Below are 14,877 nucleotides of genomic sequence, written 5' to 3' on the forward strand. Positions count from 1 at the left end.
AAGCCCCTTTCTGTGTGCTGGCGATGGGCACGCAGTTCACGAATCGTGCAGGAGATGGGGGTGTTGCTCACATTACCTTTGTTTTCTAGAGAAGGAAAGATACTAGGGAGCACGGCTGCTGCTCTCTGGCACTGCTGAGGCAGAGCAGGGAGAGTCTAGTACGCAGTCCCACAGCATCAGTGGAGTCCCCCAGCTGTGCATCCTCTTATCTAACAGTGATAAGCAGGCACTGATGAAGGCATTTTGGAATTTGCTTCAGAAAGACCAGAGCTTCCTGTGGGTCTCTGTCTGAGAAATTAGGGCTCAGGATAATCTCACTGGCATAGTCGGCACAGAATGTCTGGGACTGTCCCCGAGTGTGGCAGATGAGGATGACACTCACAGAGGAGATTACAAGGAACGGCTCTTCAGACTGCAGGGTAGAAAACACCTGCTATTGAAATGGTGAAAATACTGTCCTAAATAAAGGGTTAGGCTTCATGCAAGTTGTTCACCACCACATTCTATGTCATGTCCACCACAGCTGGGCTCTTGTGGTGACAAAGAGTGATGTGGTGGACACAAAGAAATGCTTTGTTGCAGGATTTGTGAAATGAGATGTGCCCACTAGTCCTGTCTTGGTCTGGGTGGGCTTTGGCTATGAAGTCAAAGATGCTGCTGCACAAAGGAGTGACTGATGAGGATCTGGACAAGGACTAGATCCTCAGCAGTGTTCAGCAAGGCTGAGAAGATAAATGGGACTGGGTGGACTGCACTGTAGAGGACTGGCTAAGTGGTAGCAATTGCTAGCACCACAACAGCTTTTACTATGTGGTGCCTGGGATTCTGGATGTGCAGAGATCTTCAGGAGCAGCAGTGAGCTGCTGCTGGGTCCAGAGGGACTGCAGAAACTTTGATTATAATTTAAGAACAAGTTCTGCCTGTCACAGCTGCAGCCTCACTGCTAGAGGATGGCATTAGGTGGGCAGTGCCTCTCCTCACAGTGCACAGCAATGGCAAGACACTGGGGTGGCATGTGTGCTGCTAATGCCACATACTCGGGGACTCTATTCCTGCAGCAGTCAAGTTTGGGGGGCAGTGGGGTCACACCCTGATGTTTGCTTACAAGCAGCAGCAGTGTGCAGCCTCGGGGCTGGTGTGTCCCTATGCATGCAGGGTAGCACCTGCCACGAGTGTGTGCCGTTTGTGAAATCCCCTTGCCTGAGGTTTTGTGGAGCAGCTCTGGCTCAGGCCCACGTCACTGCTCCTACACAAATAAAATGCCATCTAAACATTTTGGCAGCACAGTACAAAAGGAGCCGATTCCAAGCCAGGAATACCATCCGTTGCGTTGGGAGTGGGTGATTCGCTTCCCCTACCCCCACCTCCCACGTTCCCTCTCTGCGTTGGGAATTGAAGCTAATAAGGGGCCGCGCTTGTGGGTAGAGCCCCCGCCGCCTTCCTGAGGCTGTCAGCGCTGCTCTGTGCGCACCGGCTGCCGCCCTCATCCCACTCCTGCAGGACAGCTCTTTAGCGACCGCTCCCCCCGTTTGCAACAGGCAGCGCTGTGTGCAGCCCCCCTTCCCTCCTCCGGCTCTCTCCTCGCTCCCCAGCCCAGCCGGGCTGCACGGACCCCCCAGCCCGGGCCGGGCGCTCTGCAGCAGGCGCTGACCAAGCGCCGGGCAGCAGCTGGCCAGAAACCTCCCTGAAGCCCAGAGCGGGCAGTGCCAGCTCCTGTCCTGCCTCTGTCCCTCGCTCCCTGCCGGGCTGGGAGACCCGCGATAGGCGGGAGAAGGTGTTGAGCCTCCCCCGCACCGGGCCTGGGCAATGGGGAGGGGGCTGACCGCGGGGAGAGCCGTGCAGTTGGTGGATCCGTCTTTGGACGGCAAAGAATGGCTGATGCGGGAAGTAGGAGGGTGGGACGATTAAAAAATCGCTAATTATCGACACTTTTCAAAGGCAGGGGGATAACGGGAGAAGGTCGACCGTGGGTTTGATCCAAACGTGTTGCTGCAATGAATCGGTCCGGAGGGACGTGGCACTGGCACAGATGGCGATGACAAGGGTGACCCACGGGGACGCCCCGCAGCCGCGGGAGGCGGCAGCAGCCTCCCTCTCCCATTCACAGCCTGCCATTACTCACACCTTGTCCGGGGGCTGAAGCTGCAAAGGCTTCTTGAGCTTTGCCAGCAGAAGACAGGTGTCCTGGCCAGGGGAAAGGCATCCGTGAGATGGGAGAGGGAGCGCTGCGCTGCCGCGACCTAAAGAAATACATCCCCCTCGCTCCTTCTCCCGACACGGTCCCGAGATGCTGCTGCAGGGAGCTGCCTGCAGATACTGCCCTTTCTTCGTTATTGGCCCCACACAAATCCTGCTAGTCTCCCTTGCTGGACGGTGGCAAGGTTGCTGGGATTCCCACGCACACGCGTGAGTTCCCCCGGGAGGCTGCGCTTGGGACGGGCACATCCACACGCACGGAGCCGGCTCTGGAGGGATGCTGCTGGATGGCCGGCTCCGTGGGTGCGCTCTTACACACGGGAGGCACCCAAGAGCGGCTCATCCCAGCTGCGCTCCCTCGTGCCCCCGTACTCGTGGCTGACATCCAGCCTTTGTGCGCGCACGCACACACACAGGGCGAGGAGCACCCACACCGCTGTAACACGAGTCTGTGTACACATACATCAGGAGAAGCGGGGAATGACGGCTGCTTTCCCTCGGCCAGGAGCACACATACCAAATCAGGAGAAAAGGCTGGGTGATGCTCCAGCTGATTCGGTGCAGCGCGGTGTCCCGCTCCCGCCCCCGGCCCCGCTCCCGGCCCCCGGCGGCGCGGCGCGGCGCGGCGGGTGACTCGGCGGTGTATTTCAGCGGCGGCGGCAGCTTGGCAAGGCTCGGGGCTCCTCCCCCCGTGTGGTGGTACCCTCTCACTTGATCAAATCCTTGAACGTGAACAGTTTCACTGAAAAGCACTTTTGAAAAAAAAAAAAAAATATCCAGCAACAGTAAGGAACAGAATCCAACTACCGGGGAGAGTTTTTTTTTCCTTTTTCTCCCCCTTCTTTTTTTTTTTCCCTTTTTTTTTTTTTTTCCTGGTCATCGTCTCAAAGGCTGAGAAAGAGTCAAGAGAAAAGCGAAGAAGAGAAAGAAGAAGAGCGAGAGAAAGAGGCGCCTTTTGCAAATAATAAATATTATAATTAGAATCCGGCCCCTTTCTTCCTAAAAAAAAAAAAAAAAGCCCTAAACGCAGCGCCTCATCCCCCCTCCCTCTGCAAGCCCCCCGACTCGCTCCGCAAAGGCATGGAGAAGGGGACCAACTGCTTTCCGACCTGCCACACCATTTTTCTCGCCTGGACATGGTTCTTACTTCTCTCTTGGTGTTGCACCGGCGCCGAAATAACTTGCAGATCCTGCTCATCTCCATCGCCCTCCTGGCCGTCCTCCTCGTCTCGCCTTAGGCAGGAGCAGCGACAGCCGCCGCCGCCGCCGCGAGGATTACGGAGCTGGCCGGGCGGCCGAGCGCGGGGCTCGCTCGGGGCGGCGGCCGCGGCGGAGCCGGTGCCGTGCCGAGGGGCAGCGCGGCGGCCGCGCTCAGCCCCGCGGACCCCCGGAGGATGGGAGAGCGGCGCGGCCGCGAGGGGCCGAGGAGCCGAGGCTGAGCAGCACCACCTTCGCGCTCACCGGGGATGCGGCGCACAACCAAGCCATGGTGCACTGGTCCGGACACAACAGCAGCGTGAGTACCGCCCCGCACACCCGAGCCGAGCTGAGCCGAGCCGGTCCGGCGGCGCTTGGCGGGGAGGGAGCCGGGACAGCGGCGGGACGGGGCTGAGCCTGCCGCTGCGGCCGGGCTGCGGGGAGGAGAGGGGCGCTGGGCGGGCACCGTGCCCCTATTGCCAGCGGGAGTGGGAGACGGAGCGATGGCCGCAGGAGAAAAGTTTTCCCGGGGAAAGGTGAAGGCGAGGGGGAGCACGGTTCTGCCCCAGCCCCCGGCGGCAGAGCCGCGATCCCCGGGCGGCGCGGCGGCAGCGCCCCGGAGAGCCGGGCTGGCCCCAGCGCTCCGCTCTGCGCTCCGGCATGTCCCGTGTGCCTCTCCCCCGGGGACACCCGCTCTGAGTCTCTCCGTATGTGATAAACACCGCAGCACGCTTCGCTGCCTCCCTGCCTGGGATGTATGATGCACAGGGCTGGTGGAAGAGCCCTCCAGTGCCCCGCGGTGAGTGCTGGAGGGAAGAGAGATCCCATTAATTCATTAAGGGGTGGAAAGCCCCACGGAACGTCAAGGAGCTTTGGGAGGAGGCGCGTAGTGCAAGCAGAGTGGAAAGTTTGTAAAAAAATCCATGGCATCTCACGCCTTTTCCCCGAAATCAATAATAATGAGTCACTGAGGTGTCCCTGAAAGCCTGTGGGACTGTGTGTGTGTGTGTGCGTGTGTAGAGGGCTTGTCCCAAAAGCCCACACGTTGTGCCATGATAGTGCAGGACCCTCCCTCACACCCGCTGTGCAACGCCCGGCAGGTGGCTGTGGACAAAACTTGAAGTTTCTTTTGACTTGGTATCAGAAATACCATTTCTACTCTCATGTAGTCTGGGAACAGATGTAATTTAAAGGACTCTGGGAAACCTTTATGTCTGATGACAATATTCCCATTATTCTAATTATTATAGCTTGTTGCTGCCTTGAAAATGCCTCTTTTATTGTTTTTCCACTATTGGAATGAATATAAAGCAATTAACAGCATAAAGCAGATTGGCTGCATTTTCAGATACATTCTTCATGGAACTTACTAGCCATGAAATAGCAAATTGTCTACCTACTTTTCTGTGTCTCTGTGCATCAGCTGTAGGTTCTAATGTGCAACTCAACTAATTTTTTTTACTTGGAATTTTTTGTCTATTTATTGCTACTTAGGCAATAATTCTGACAGCAATGTAGATGTTACTTTGATTTAACCAAATTTTAAAGGCAGTTGTGTTTGCCAGACATGAATTTCACTCTCATTAAAGATGAAAGCAAACATTGAAGAGAAAACAGCTGTATTGTATATTTCAGCACTACACTTGCTTCTAGGACTATTTATTTTTAACATAACATGCCATGTACTGAAGAAAACAAGCTATATGCCCTCTCTTTTGTTTCATTTTGATGCTGAATCAAGGGGTGTTGAGTAAAAGAAGCTTAAATGCCTCCCCCATGCCTTCCCAGCACGGATTTCCAATAATTTTGAGTATTTCTGCTTAAAGTAGCAATGAAAACTCATTCTGTAGGCATTTGCAGAGGAAAGAAAGGTTATTTTTTTCTAAAGCACAGCTTAGAAAGTGATTTTCACAAAATTCACTCTCCTCGGTTTCTTTCACAGAAACATGCTATTTAAATAACTATATTCCTTACTCTTTAAGTGACTGAGAAGGGTAATGAAAAAATATCTTGATTGTTCATGGCATGTCATTAGGATTTTGCACCTCAGGATACCATGCATTGAAAGCTTCCAACTCAAAAGCACAAGCTAAAGCAAAAGACTGGTCTTTATTGCCTGGGTGGTGTTTGTAGGAAGGAGAAACAAGCGTGATAATAAATTCTAATGTTATCTTTTTGTGATTTTCCTGATGTGAGGTCTAGCATTCTGAGACTTTCTCTCTCCTGTCTTTTGCAGAAAACATACTGCATTTAGTAATTAATTGGATTTTTTTAACTGGGTAGAGGGAAAGTTATATGCAAGTTATATGCTTGAACCTGGGTTCTTTCATTAATTAACAGATAAGGCTGAATCCAATGCATGCTTTTCTGCTGCAGCTCAGTTTTCATCTAATTCTACTGTTGGTGTGTAGAATGGCACAGGAACATGAAGCAATTTGCCCAAGGTCACTTGGGCAAGCAGTGTGGCTTCTTTTGCTATATTGGTCATATTGGTCCCCAGCCCCACATCACAAAGCATAAATTTTCTTAGGTCACAGGAGATGTAAAGCAGCAGGAAGGTGTGTTGGAAATGGACAATAGATATTAACTCCTGTCATGATTATGTCTGTTGACCTAGTAGAGTAGGTAGGATGTGTCTGTATGTTGTTATACCCAGGCTCCCAAAGCAGTAAAGGGGCAAACAGCTTGCTTTTACCAATTCTGTTACTTGAACAGACTTCAAAACCTCAGCTTTTGTCACTTGTGTTATTAAAAACATGATCAATCAAGTTTTGTGCATTAGTGGTGGGGTATTCCTGAAAACTGGATGGATTTGCAAAGATCTGCAGACACTCCACTAAAGGGAGGAGGTCTTTGCAGCTGATGGACATCTTGTTACCTAGAATGTTAAAACTCTCTGCTTCTTAATTAGTGTTGTTTTTAAAGCAAGAGTCTGTGACTCTTCTATCCCCCTTTTCTCACACGTCCCTGAAACCACAATTTAACTTACTAAAACATAATTCCTTCCAGGCAACAAACTTTTGTTTTCTGTATTTGCAGATAGTGAAGTCAGGATTATGATAGAGGCAAAAAGCTGGTGAGATCAGGGAATTTGGGTTCTCTGCTTTGTCCTGCCCAGAGGCTTTTTCTGTGACCTTAGGAAAGACAATTAACCTCTCTGGATCTCCTCTTCCATGTTAAACGAGGATAGTACTACTTAGCTACCACAAAGTGGTGGTGTGGAGCAGAATTCATTTCTGCTTTGTACAATACCTGAGGATCTTGAAGTGAAAATCGTTAGGAAAATACAAAAATGCTAGTCTGTGTAGAAGTGAGGTTTGTGTTCTCTGTGTTCTTATGGAGGGCACTTGGTTTAATTCAGTGGATCTGATATTGGAAAAAGCAGACTTCTATTTGGGCTTCAAGTATCAATCTGCTCTAATAGAAGCATTTATTGAGCAAGGTCATGAAGCTCTTGAGGGACCTTGGAGAGATCAGATAAAATGTTTTCTTGTCAAGGCTTTTCTAAAGAAAGGAGAATTTTTAGTGAAAAATACTGTTATTCCCAAAAGATCTGCAGGCCATTCTTTTTCCAAAACCATTCCCCTCCGAACACATACGCTGTGTACAAATTCAGTGAGCAGTTCTGAGTCTACACTTGTTTTCCCTCTCTAGATGTTTATGTTAGTGTGTGAAATTTTTCCTTGTTCTGCTCATCAGATGCTCTCTCCAACCTTCTTGTGAAGATGATTTGATTCCTCATATGATCTTTTCTTCCTTCCTGTCTCCATGATTTCTAGGATAAGTATGTGCAAAAAAAGGTTGCAGCACCTTTAATGCTCTTACAGTTTTAAATCTCACTGTCTCGTTTCTTCATAGTAGGTTTTCCAAGAGATTCCAAGAAGCTACAGTGAATAGAACACATTTATAGAATTGCTTTCCTGGTGGAATCACTGGTAGAATGGGAAATGGGAACTGTTTTTTTAGGTTTCAGAGTTGTCCCTCCGATGAAAGTAGCTGTTTATAGGAAATACTTAATTTTGTCCATGCTTTTTCGGTGATGGAATTGCTACAAATTCTGTGTCATTGTGGCTGGGTTTTTTCAATATGGCAAGAAAAGATGTGCATTTCTAGCTTTTTCTGGATAACAAATTCAATCCACTGTCTATGGAGATGCTGCAGCTATGATCTCTGCATGCTTTAGCTATCCTATGTATATATGCCTTTACCTTTTTCAGTAACCAGAGGCAAACTCCACAGAATCATTGAATATTAAAAGTTGGAAGGAATCTTAAAGATGATCTAGTCCCAATCCCCATTGTCTTGGGCAGGGACATCTCCCAGATTCTGGCATAAATTCTCCCAAACTTCTGGAATAATGATGAGAAATGCACTATAATGCCCCAGTAAGAGCAGGAGAGGGCATTTGTCTAAGGCATGTGTATATTGCAGGTTGCTGCAGCCAGGCCAAGTTCCTCTATGATCCTAGGGGTTGGATTTTTCATACTACATGAAAAATGTCAGCAGTGCAATTTATTAATCTCATTGTAGTAGAACAGTGCAGAAGATAAACCAGTAGAAGTCTGCTGTGCTTCAGTGGTGCAGCTGCTGCTTGTGCAAACCATGCAGTTGCATTTGCTTGTGCAAACCATGCAATTGCATGCTTGCAGCATGATCCAGGCCCTGAAAACTGGGGAAGGCAGGATGAGAGCTGGTGAGACACTGGATTGGGGCCTGGTTTTGTCTTGGCAGTCATGCTGCAGTGTTTTGTCCAGTCAGCCTGTGACTATTATTTCTGGAGTTAAAGTGGTTTCAAGATTCACTCCAAGACTTGGAATATGAGATGCCTTTGGGACAAGATAATAAAGAGGAGGCTAACAATGCTGCAGTAGCTTACAGACTTTTTTTGGTTGAAGAGGGATTAATATGTGTTAACAGCCCCAACATATGTCATAGTGGACATTAGGAAAAGTTTCTTCTCAAAGGAAGTGCTGCAGCAAGGTACCAGAAGGTCTTTGGGGATTTTCAAGACTCATGTAAAGATGATGATCTGTTGGGAACCACTCTGCTCTGGATGGGTTTTCTTTACTTCCTGCTACCATCTATCCTTTTTCTTTGCCCTGTCAAGCTCTGGGGGCTGGCAGTGACAAGCAGGTTGTGCAAGTTCTCCCAGTGAAGCCTGTCCTTCCCGGAATGATTCCTCTGAATGCTTTTGGCAGGGTTCTGGTGTGATCTGCTAATGTACTGGTGGTTGGATGCTGAGACATTACTCACTCCCATGGAGCATTACAAGCTGGGGAGGCCAATGGAATCGCTCTGTGCCAGGTAGTTTTTCATTAAGATGCCTTGCAATGTGGTGTGATGGGCAATATTTGCAATTCCAAATAGATGGATATGCTTGGAAGGGAGGAAGGGAAATCTTTAGGCAGGCAAAGCTGCATTTAGTTGTCAGCCATGGGTAACTGCTCCAAAAGTCCAGCTGGATTTCAGTCTAAAATGTTTACTCCTAGAATGCAAAATTGGTGAGAGAACAACCACATTAATTGCACTGCCTTTGGCAGATATTTTAATTTCTATTCTAGACTGTTTTGTTCTCAAATAGCTTTTGAGTATGCTATGGTCTTGTTGCCATTGAAGGTGGGCCAACTCTGGCAAAATGTCTTTATACATTTCTACTTTTCCTCTACCTTTATTAATTGCAGTTTGCTACTGAAGTCCTTCTCTGGGACTTTGCCAATCTATTTTTAATTAATATTTATATGGAAGATTGAAAATAAAAATGAAACCAGCATGGCAACTACTTTTGTGGTTGTGTTGAGTTAGTAGACCAGGGAGAAGGCATCTGGAAAATATTTGTGTTGTTTCTCTCCAGACTGGTTTCATTGCAAAGTCAATTTGATGTTTGGACCTGGGTACTGTTTGTGGATCCCAGGAAACTGGCAGGTTCCCTGGGCCGTTTCCCTGCCTGGCACAGAAAACTGTTGATGTTCTTGTAGTTCCAAGCTCAGTAACAGAACTGCTCCTGTCTGGGGTTCCTATCAGCAGTTTCTCTTCAGACCTCAGTACTCAAGACTTTGCCACAATCAGGGATGATGCCCCAGGACTTGTGGCTAAGCTTTCAAAGTGGATTAAATGCAAATAGAAACAGCTATGTGATTCTTTAATTATTTTTTTTCATAATGGAAAACATTCATCCAATTAGATGATGAAGTCTTCTGAAAAGGGGTTTGAGCAGATAATTTATGTTCATCAGGAGAGATTTTTCTCAAAAGGGAGGTGAGATGAAAAAAATATTTTCATGAAGGCAAGGCTGTAAGAAGATGAAACTTTCTGAGAGTTTCCAAATTTATAGCTGCATTTGTAGTATGGATTTTAGAAAACACATTAGACCAGTGTTGTCTAATGGGAAAAGCACAGGTTAAGGGCAAAGATCTTCAGTGTTACTTGCACTGAAGAATACTGGAAACCAGTATTGCAAACAGTCAAGAATTGACTCAAGTCATACGGTATTATCATGCTCCTTGAGCTCTGTGGATGATTGTGGGCAGAACAGAGAGCAGTACATGCTTACATCAGTCAGCACTCGCACACAATTCCAGATTCATTCCAGAATTGAGGGACATGCCTCATGGTTGGGGCTGCTTTGAGGACACAGGTGATGGCAGGTGACCTGTCAGTTGTGGAGTTAATGCTTGGGTTTGGCTGGGCTCTGGTCAAGTTTATCTTCCACTGAGAATCTGTGTTTGAAGGTGTTGAATCCAACCTACCTCAGTCAAGACAGTAAATTAAATGACATGTTCCTTGTGAAGCATTGAATTCTATAATTGCAGAAATTCCCCAAAGCAGCAAAGTATTTGTTTGGATCCTCAGTTTAAATTGATGTAGGATTGATCTAGGCTATTTTGCTCTAGTGGAGAATTCAACCTGCAGGATCTTAAAGTAGCGAAAAGTAAGATTGAGAAATGAATACAGAGGTGAGGAAATATGGAGCAGCAAGGACACCTGTGGGCTCTTCATGTTTTCTGAATTACAGCCACAGGACTGTGGGCAGATGAGTTTTTTTCTCTCTTGTGCACAGCTGTCTGTGCACAAGAGAGAAACTGTCTCTTGTTTGGCTTGGAGAGTTTATTACTCTGTGGGAGTCTGACGCATACTGTAAGCCATGCTGGAGACTGTTCTGGAGACATAGTTGGTGGAGCCCAACAGGAATTTTAAGCTGAAGTATCCCTTAGCTGGAATATACTTTGCTGGAGTCATACAAGCCTTAAACTGTGTAGAAATCCAAAGTAACCTGAACATCTCCCTGAACATTCTCCTCATGTTCAGGGAGAACTGCACCTGTTAATTGTTAATATTTTATCCATACAAAAAGGAGAGCATGGAAGTGTTTCCTTTCCTGCCTTTATGGGGTGTTATGAGACTGAGGCAACTGAAGAAAATTTGCTGCATGTTTGTAGAACGCGGCTGTGTAGGTGTAAACATATTTGATAAATAATCTGCCATGGAAACTTTAGGGTCAATTTCCAGCCTTCATCACCAGTGGAGTCGCAGCATGCAATAAAAGTAAGAAAAGATGGATGCTGAGTGATCAAATCTCACTTTTGTTCCTCCCTCTCAGTGCTGAAGGAGACCTGATTGCTCTCCCACTGAAGCGAGTGGCACAGCCCTGACGCTGAGGCTGCCACGGCGCTTTTTCCCCGTTATATTCCAACATGCAGCACAATCGGCAGGCAGCAGCTCTGCAGAGCACCACAGGGCCTGCGTGCCCCAAATAGCATCAGTTTTAATTAGCCCGGCGTGCTGAGGATGGGTCCCTGGGGCGCAGGCCGAGGGAAGGGTGCGGGCTGCCGGCTGAGGGAAGCGGAGCCGGGCGCTAGAGGGAGCGTGGGCATCTGGGAACGGGAGGGAATGCTGCTGGAGCCCGGGCTGCGTGCTGGGAGGGCAGAGGCTGCTGAAATATTGATGTGGAAACCCGCTCGGAGTCAGAGACTCCGCGAAACTCCCGCTGTCTGGGGTTCCCTCTGCGAGAGACGAGAAGAGTCCTGGCAGACACTCGGCCGCGTTACAGCTGATGCTGGCTCCCTTGTACTGGCTCTAATCGCTGCCAGGCTTTTCCCTGACGATGGTTTGCCCTGTGCCGGGGTCTCTCATCTGCTCGGTCCCCTCCAGCCTGAGTCGTGCCTGTGGGAGCTCCAGCACGGCCCTGCGGCTGCCGGCGGTGCTGCTGCTGTGGGCCAGGCCGTGTTGGAGCTGTGCGGCCCGGGGAGCAGCGCGGCCGCTCCTGCTGCACCCTCCTCCTCCGCTACCCTGCCCTGTTTGTGTCCCCCGGGGACTGCTGACAGAGCCACCTCGCTGCCCATCTGCTCCCTGTCCTGCGCCATCCACAGCGGCAGGGGGTGGCAGGAGAATTGGGCCCCTTCGCTTCTCTCCCTGTGCCTGATGCGCAGAGGATGCGCTTGCCCTGACAGGTCCCTGCCACTTGGCACTCATGACTTTTTGACCAAGCTGAAGGGTGTTGCACAAATCTTAGGGTTTGTGTTCCTCCTTTCTTTTCTTGTGGGTGTGGAGGAATGGAAAGAATTGGAGTTTTTACCAGCCACTGCATTGTGGGACAAAAACTTTTCCTGGGAAACCTGGTTGCACTAGCTGATCTCTTTGGGACTAAAATGAATGTTTGGAATTAAAAAAAAAAACTAGGACTGAGCAGCTGCAAATCACTTAGGTCAGTGATGGGCTGAAGAGCTGGGATGCTGGAAGCAACTGCTTTGACACTGCATCAGTCTGTAATGTGGGTACTGCTGGGACATCTTCAGTGGTGCTGCTGGTAGGCTCCCGAAATGGGTTGAGCCTCTCCTGGGGATTTGCTAGAGGACCCCAGTGAGGGGTTATTGAAGCAGACGACTTGGCACAAAGCTCCTGCTGACTTTCAGGGCAGAGAGAAATGTATGGGTTGAGTTGGATGTGCATCCTTGGGCACTGGAGGAGAGCAGGCTGTGAATGCAGGTTGTCTTTGTGATTTGTGGTCTTGCCATTGCGCCTAACATGTCTTGGATTCCCTATCCACAAGAGTTAACTCACATGGAGGGCTGTCACTGAGGCTTGAAATGGATGGACATTTGCAAAAGCTGTTGTGTGGAAGAGAATGTATAAAACATGATTATCTCACTCTTGCCAAAATGCTTTAGGACCTCATGGGTGATGGGAGGATGGAGTGGAAGGTTCAATTGGTTGTTAGCCTTTCCCTGCAGCTGGTGCCTGTTTGAAATACCCCTCTCAGCTGTGATCAATACCATGAGGTGCAGGCAGATTTGGTTGGTCTGTGGCCTTATTTGCCTGTCTGGGAGGTGGATCCTTCCTGCACAAGGCAGTGGGGTGGATGTCTGTGTATATGGAGACATTGCTCTGTTCCAGTCTTTGTGTCCTTTACTACCAAATCCTACCAGTTTTGTGCTTGCAGAATGGTAGACGTGACTGTACATAAAAATGTCTTTTGCTGCCTCCTTCAGCTGTCTATTCTGAAGGTCATTAAAAGGAAGGTCAGTAGTATATTTTTTTTCCTTTTTTTCTTGAGAAAACTGAGGCATGCAAGAGAGGAGGAATGTACTCTGGGCTATGATCAGCAGTGATGGGCTACTTAATAACAAAGGACTTACTTTACTTCATTGCTACAGCTTAGATGCTGTATATATTTTTTTAATAAGAAAAAAGATGAAAAGAAAAATGGGTGTGGCACCAAGATGGGAAAGAACAGGGCTCTCAACAGTAGAAAAGTAGAACATGGTCAACTAAAATCATTAACAGGTTGATCAAGTTAAAGCATTGCTAAGTTCTGTCTCAGAGGGTTTTGAGATCATTGTCTGCTGTCCCAATCGCTTTACCTTCTTGGCTTGACAGATCAAGCCATTTCAAAACATATTTGTACCTAGCCTGAAAAGAGGTTTGCCTGTGAGACACTGAGATTGCAAACCTGTGTGATAGCCATGCTACTTGAGACAGTTGGTATTTCAGAAGAAAGTTCTTTGTTCAGGTGTTCTTTGGCAACTATTAGAGCAACACCAGGATAAAGTCCCATCCAGTCACAGTGTCCATATCAGGTGTCACAGAGGTATAATAGAGATTGTTCAGCTGTCTATGGTCAGACTTTATGGGTAGCTGAGCCTTTACCTGAAGGGCTTTCAATAAAGTGTGGGATATGGAATACAGCAGAACAAGATCTGGCCAGGACAGCCCACCAGACTATGATTTCTGCTGAGTGATTTTGAGGCCCTGCCCCAGTAGCCATGCTGAACACTTCAAATGGTCTGTGAGCACTGTCTGCTCTCTGAAGGACCAGAAAATGAGCAAAATGCCTGGTGGTTTTGTTAAGCAACAGAAGTTTGCAATTACTTAACTGTGCCCTCCCAGGACTCCTTTCTGTCTCAGTGTTTGCCTTACAAACCCCAAGAGAGTGATCATCTCTGCACAATCCCTCGTTTTGCTGCCTGTTCAGATGGGTGAAGAGTGGCACAAGGTGTACTTGGCTGAGCATTACAGATGTGTTGGAGGGCCACTTAACTGTGTGCCCTCCCAGGACTTCTTTCTGTCTCGGTGTTTGCCTTACAAACCCCAAGAGAGTGATCATCCCTGTCACGATCCCTGCCTGTTCAGATGGGTGAAGAGTGGCACAAGGTGTACTTGGCTGAGCATTACAGATGTGTTGGAGGGCTCGCTGTGATTGATGCATCAATCAGCTGGAGCCCTGCCAGCTATGAAAGTGGACCCTGGGTGCCTTATGGTTCAGGCCAGATATTATTTTGGGGCCTGCTTCTTCACTCAGCTCAGCTTAGAGGAATTCTGCACCTCTGTGACCTTTTATCCCTGTTGAGTTCAGTTCAAATTGGTCCAAGGATTCCAAAGTGGTCCCTCCAGTGCTAACTCACACATAGCATGGTCTGTTGATCCAAAGCAGAAACGGTTTTTTTTTTCAGGGCACCTAAACCACAGCTACAGCATTAGCACAGAGGAGTCCTTAATTTTCTTAATTAAGTGTTGGTTTTTGCTATCCTGCCTGGAACCTGTTCCTTTAATCAAAAGGCACCACTGCTGTTAGTGTAGCATTCTGTTTGCTTGTATAGCACCTCTTTGTGGCAGGTTCAATGTACCTGCCTTTCCTTTTAATTAATTTCAGATTGTCCACATTACTTGTTCCACCTCACATACTGCAAGTAACAAAGCCTGCCTTTCTGAGTTGCACTGAGGTTTTGTTCTTATGACTCTCAGCTTTCTGTGGCTTTTAAAAAATATTATTTATTAGTGCTTCCTGTAGTGCTCCTGGAAACAGGCAATAGACTAGTTTGGGGAGATGGAAAAACAACTCACAGAAAGGGGAAATACACAGGTCTAGCTCTGCAGAATGAGATCAAATGTTAAAGGACAAAATATTGAATCATTTGAGAATGCTATGTCTTCTGTAGAAGAGGAGATTCTAATTTTCTTTCCCAAAGACACAGTTTAACAGTTATGAAA

General features: G+C 48.1%; 1 protein-coding gene across 1 annotated transcript in view; it reads left to right on the forward strand.

Moving 5' to 3' along the window:
* Positions 1-3,216: 3,216 nt before the first annotated feature.
* Positions 3,217-14,877, forward strand: part of SORCS3 (sortilin related VPS10 domain containing receptor 3) — a 263,846-nt gene continuing 252,185 nt past the window's right edge. Inside the window, 2 exon segments of the mRNA XM_039709347.1 lie at positions 3,217-3,539; positions 3,541-3,712. Coding sequence (XP_039565281.1) covers positions 3,277-3,539; positions 3,541-3,712 — 435 coding nt within the window. The 5' untranslated portion in view covers positions 3,217-3,276.

Source organism: Passer montanus, unplaced genomic scaffold (assembly GCF_014805655.1).
Source record: "Passer montanus isolate IOZ18808 unplaced genomic scaffold, ASM1480565v1 scaffold21, whole genome shotgun sequence".
NCBI lineage: Eukaryota > Metazoa > Chordata > Aves > Passeriformes > Passeridae > Passer > Passer montanus.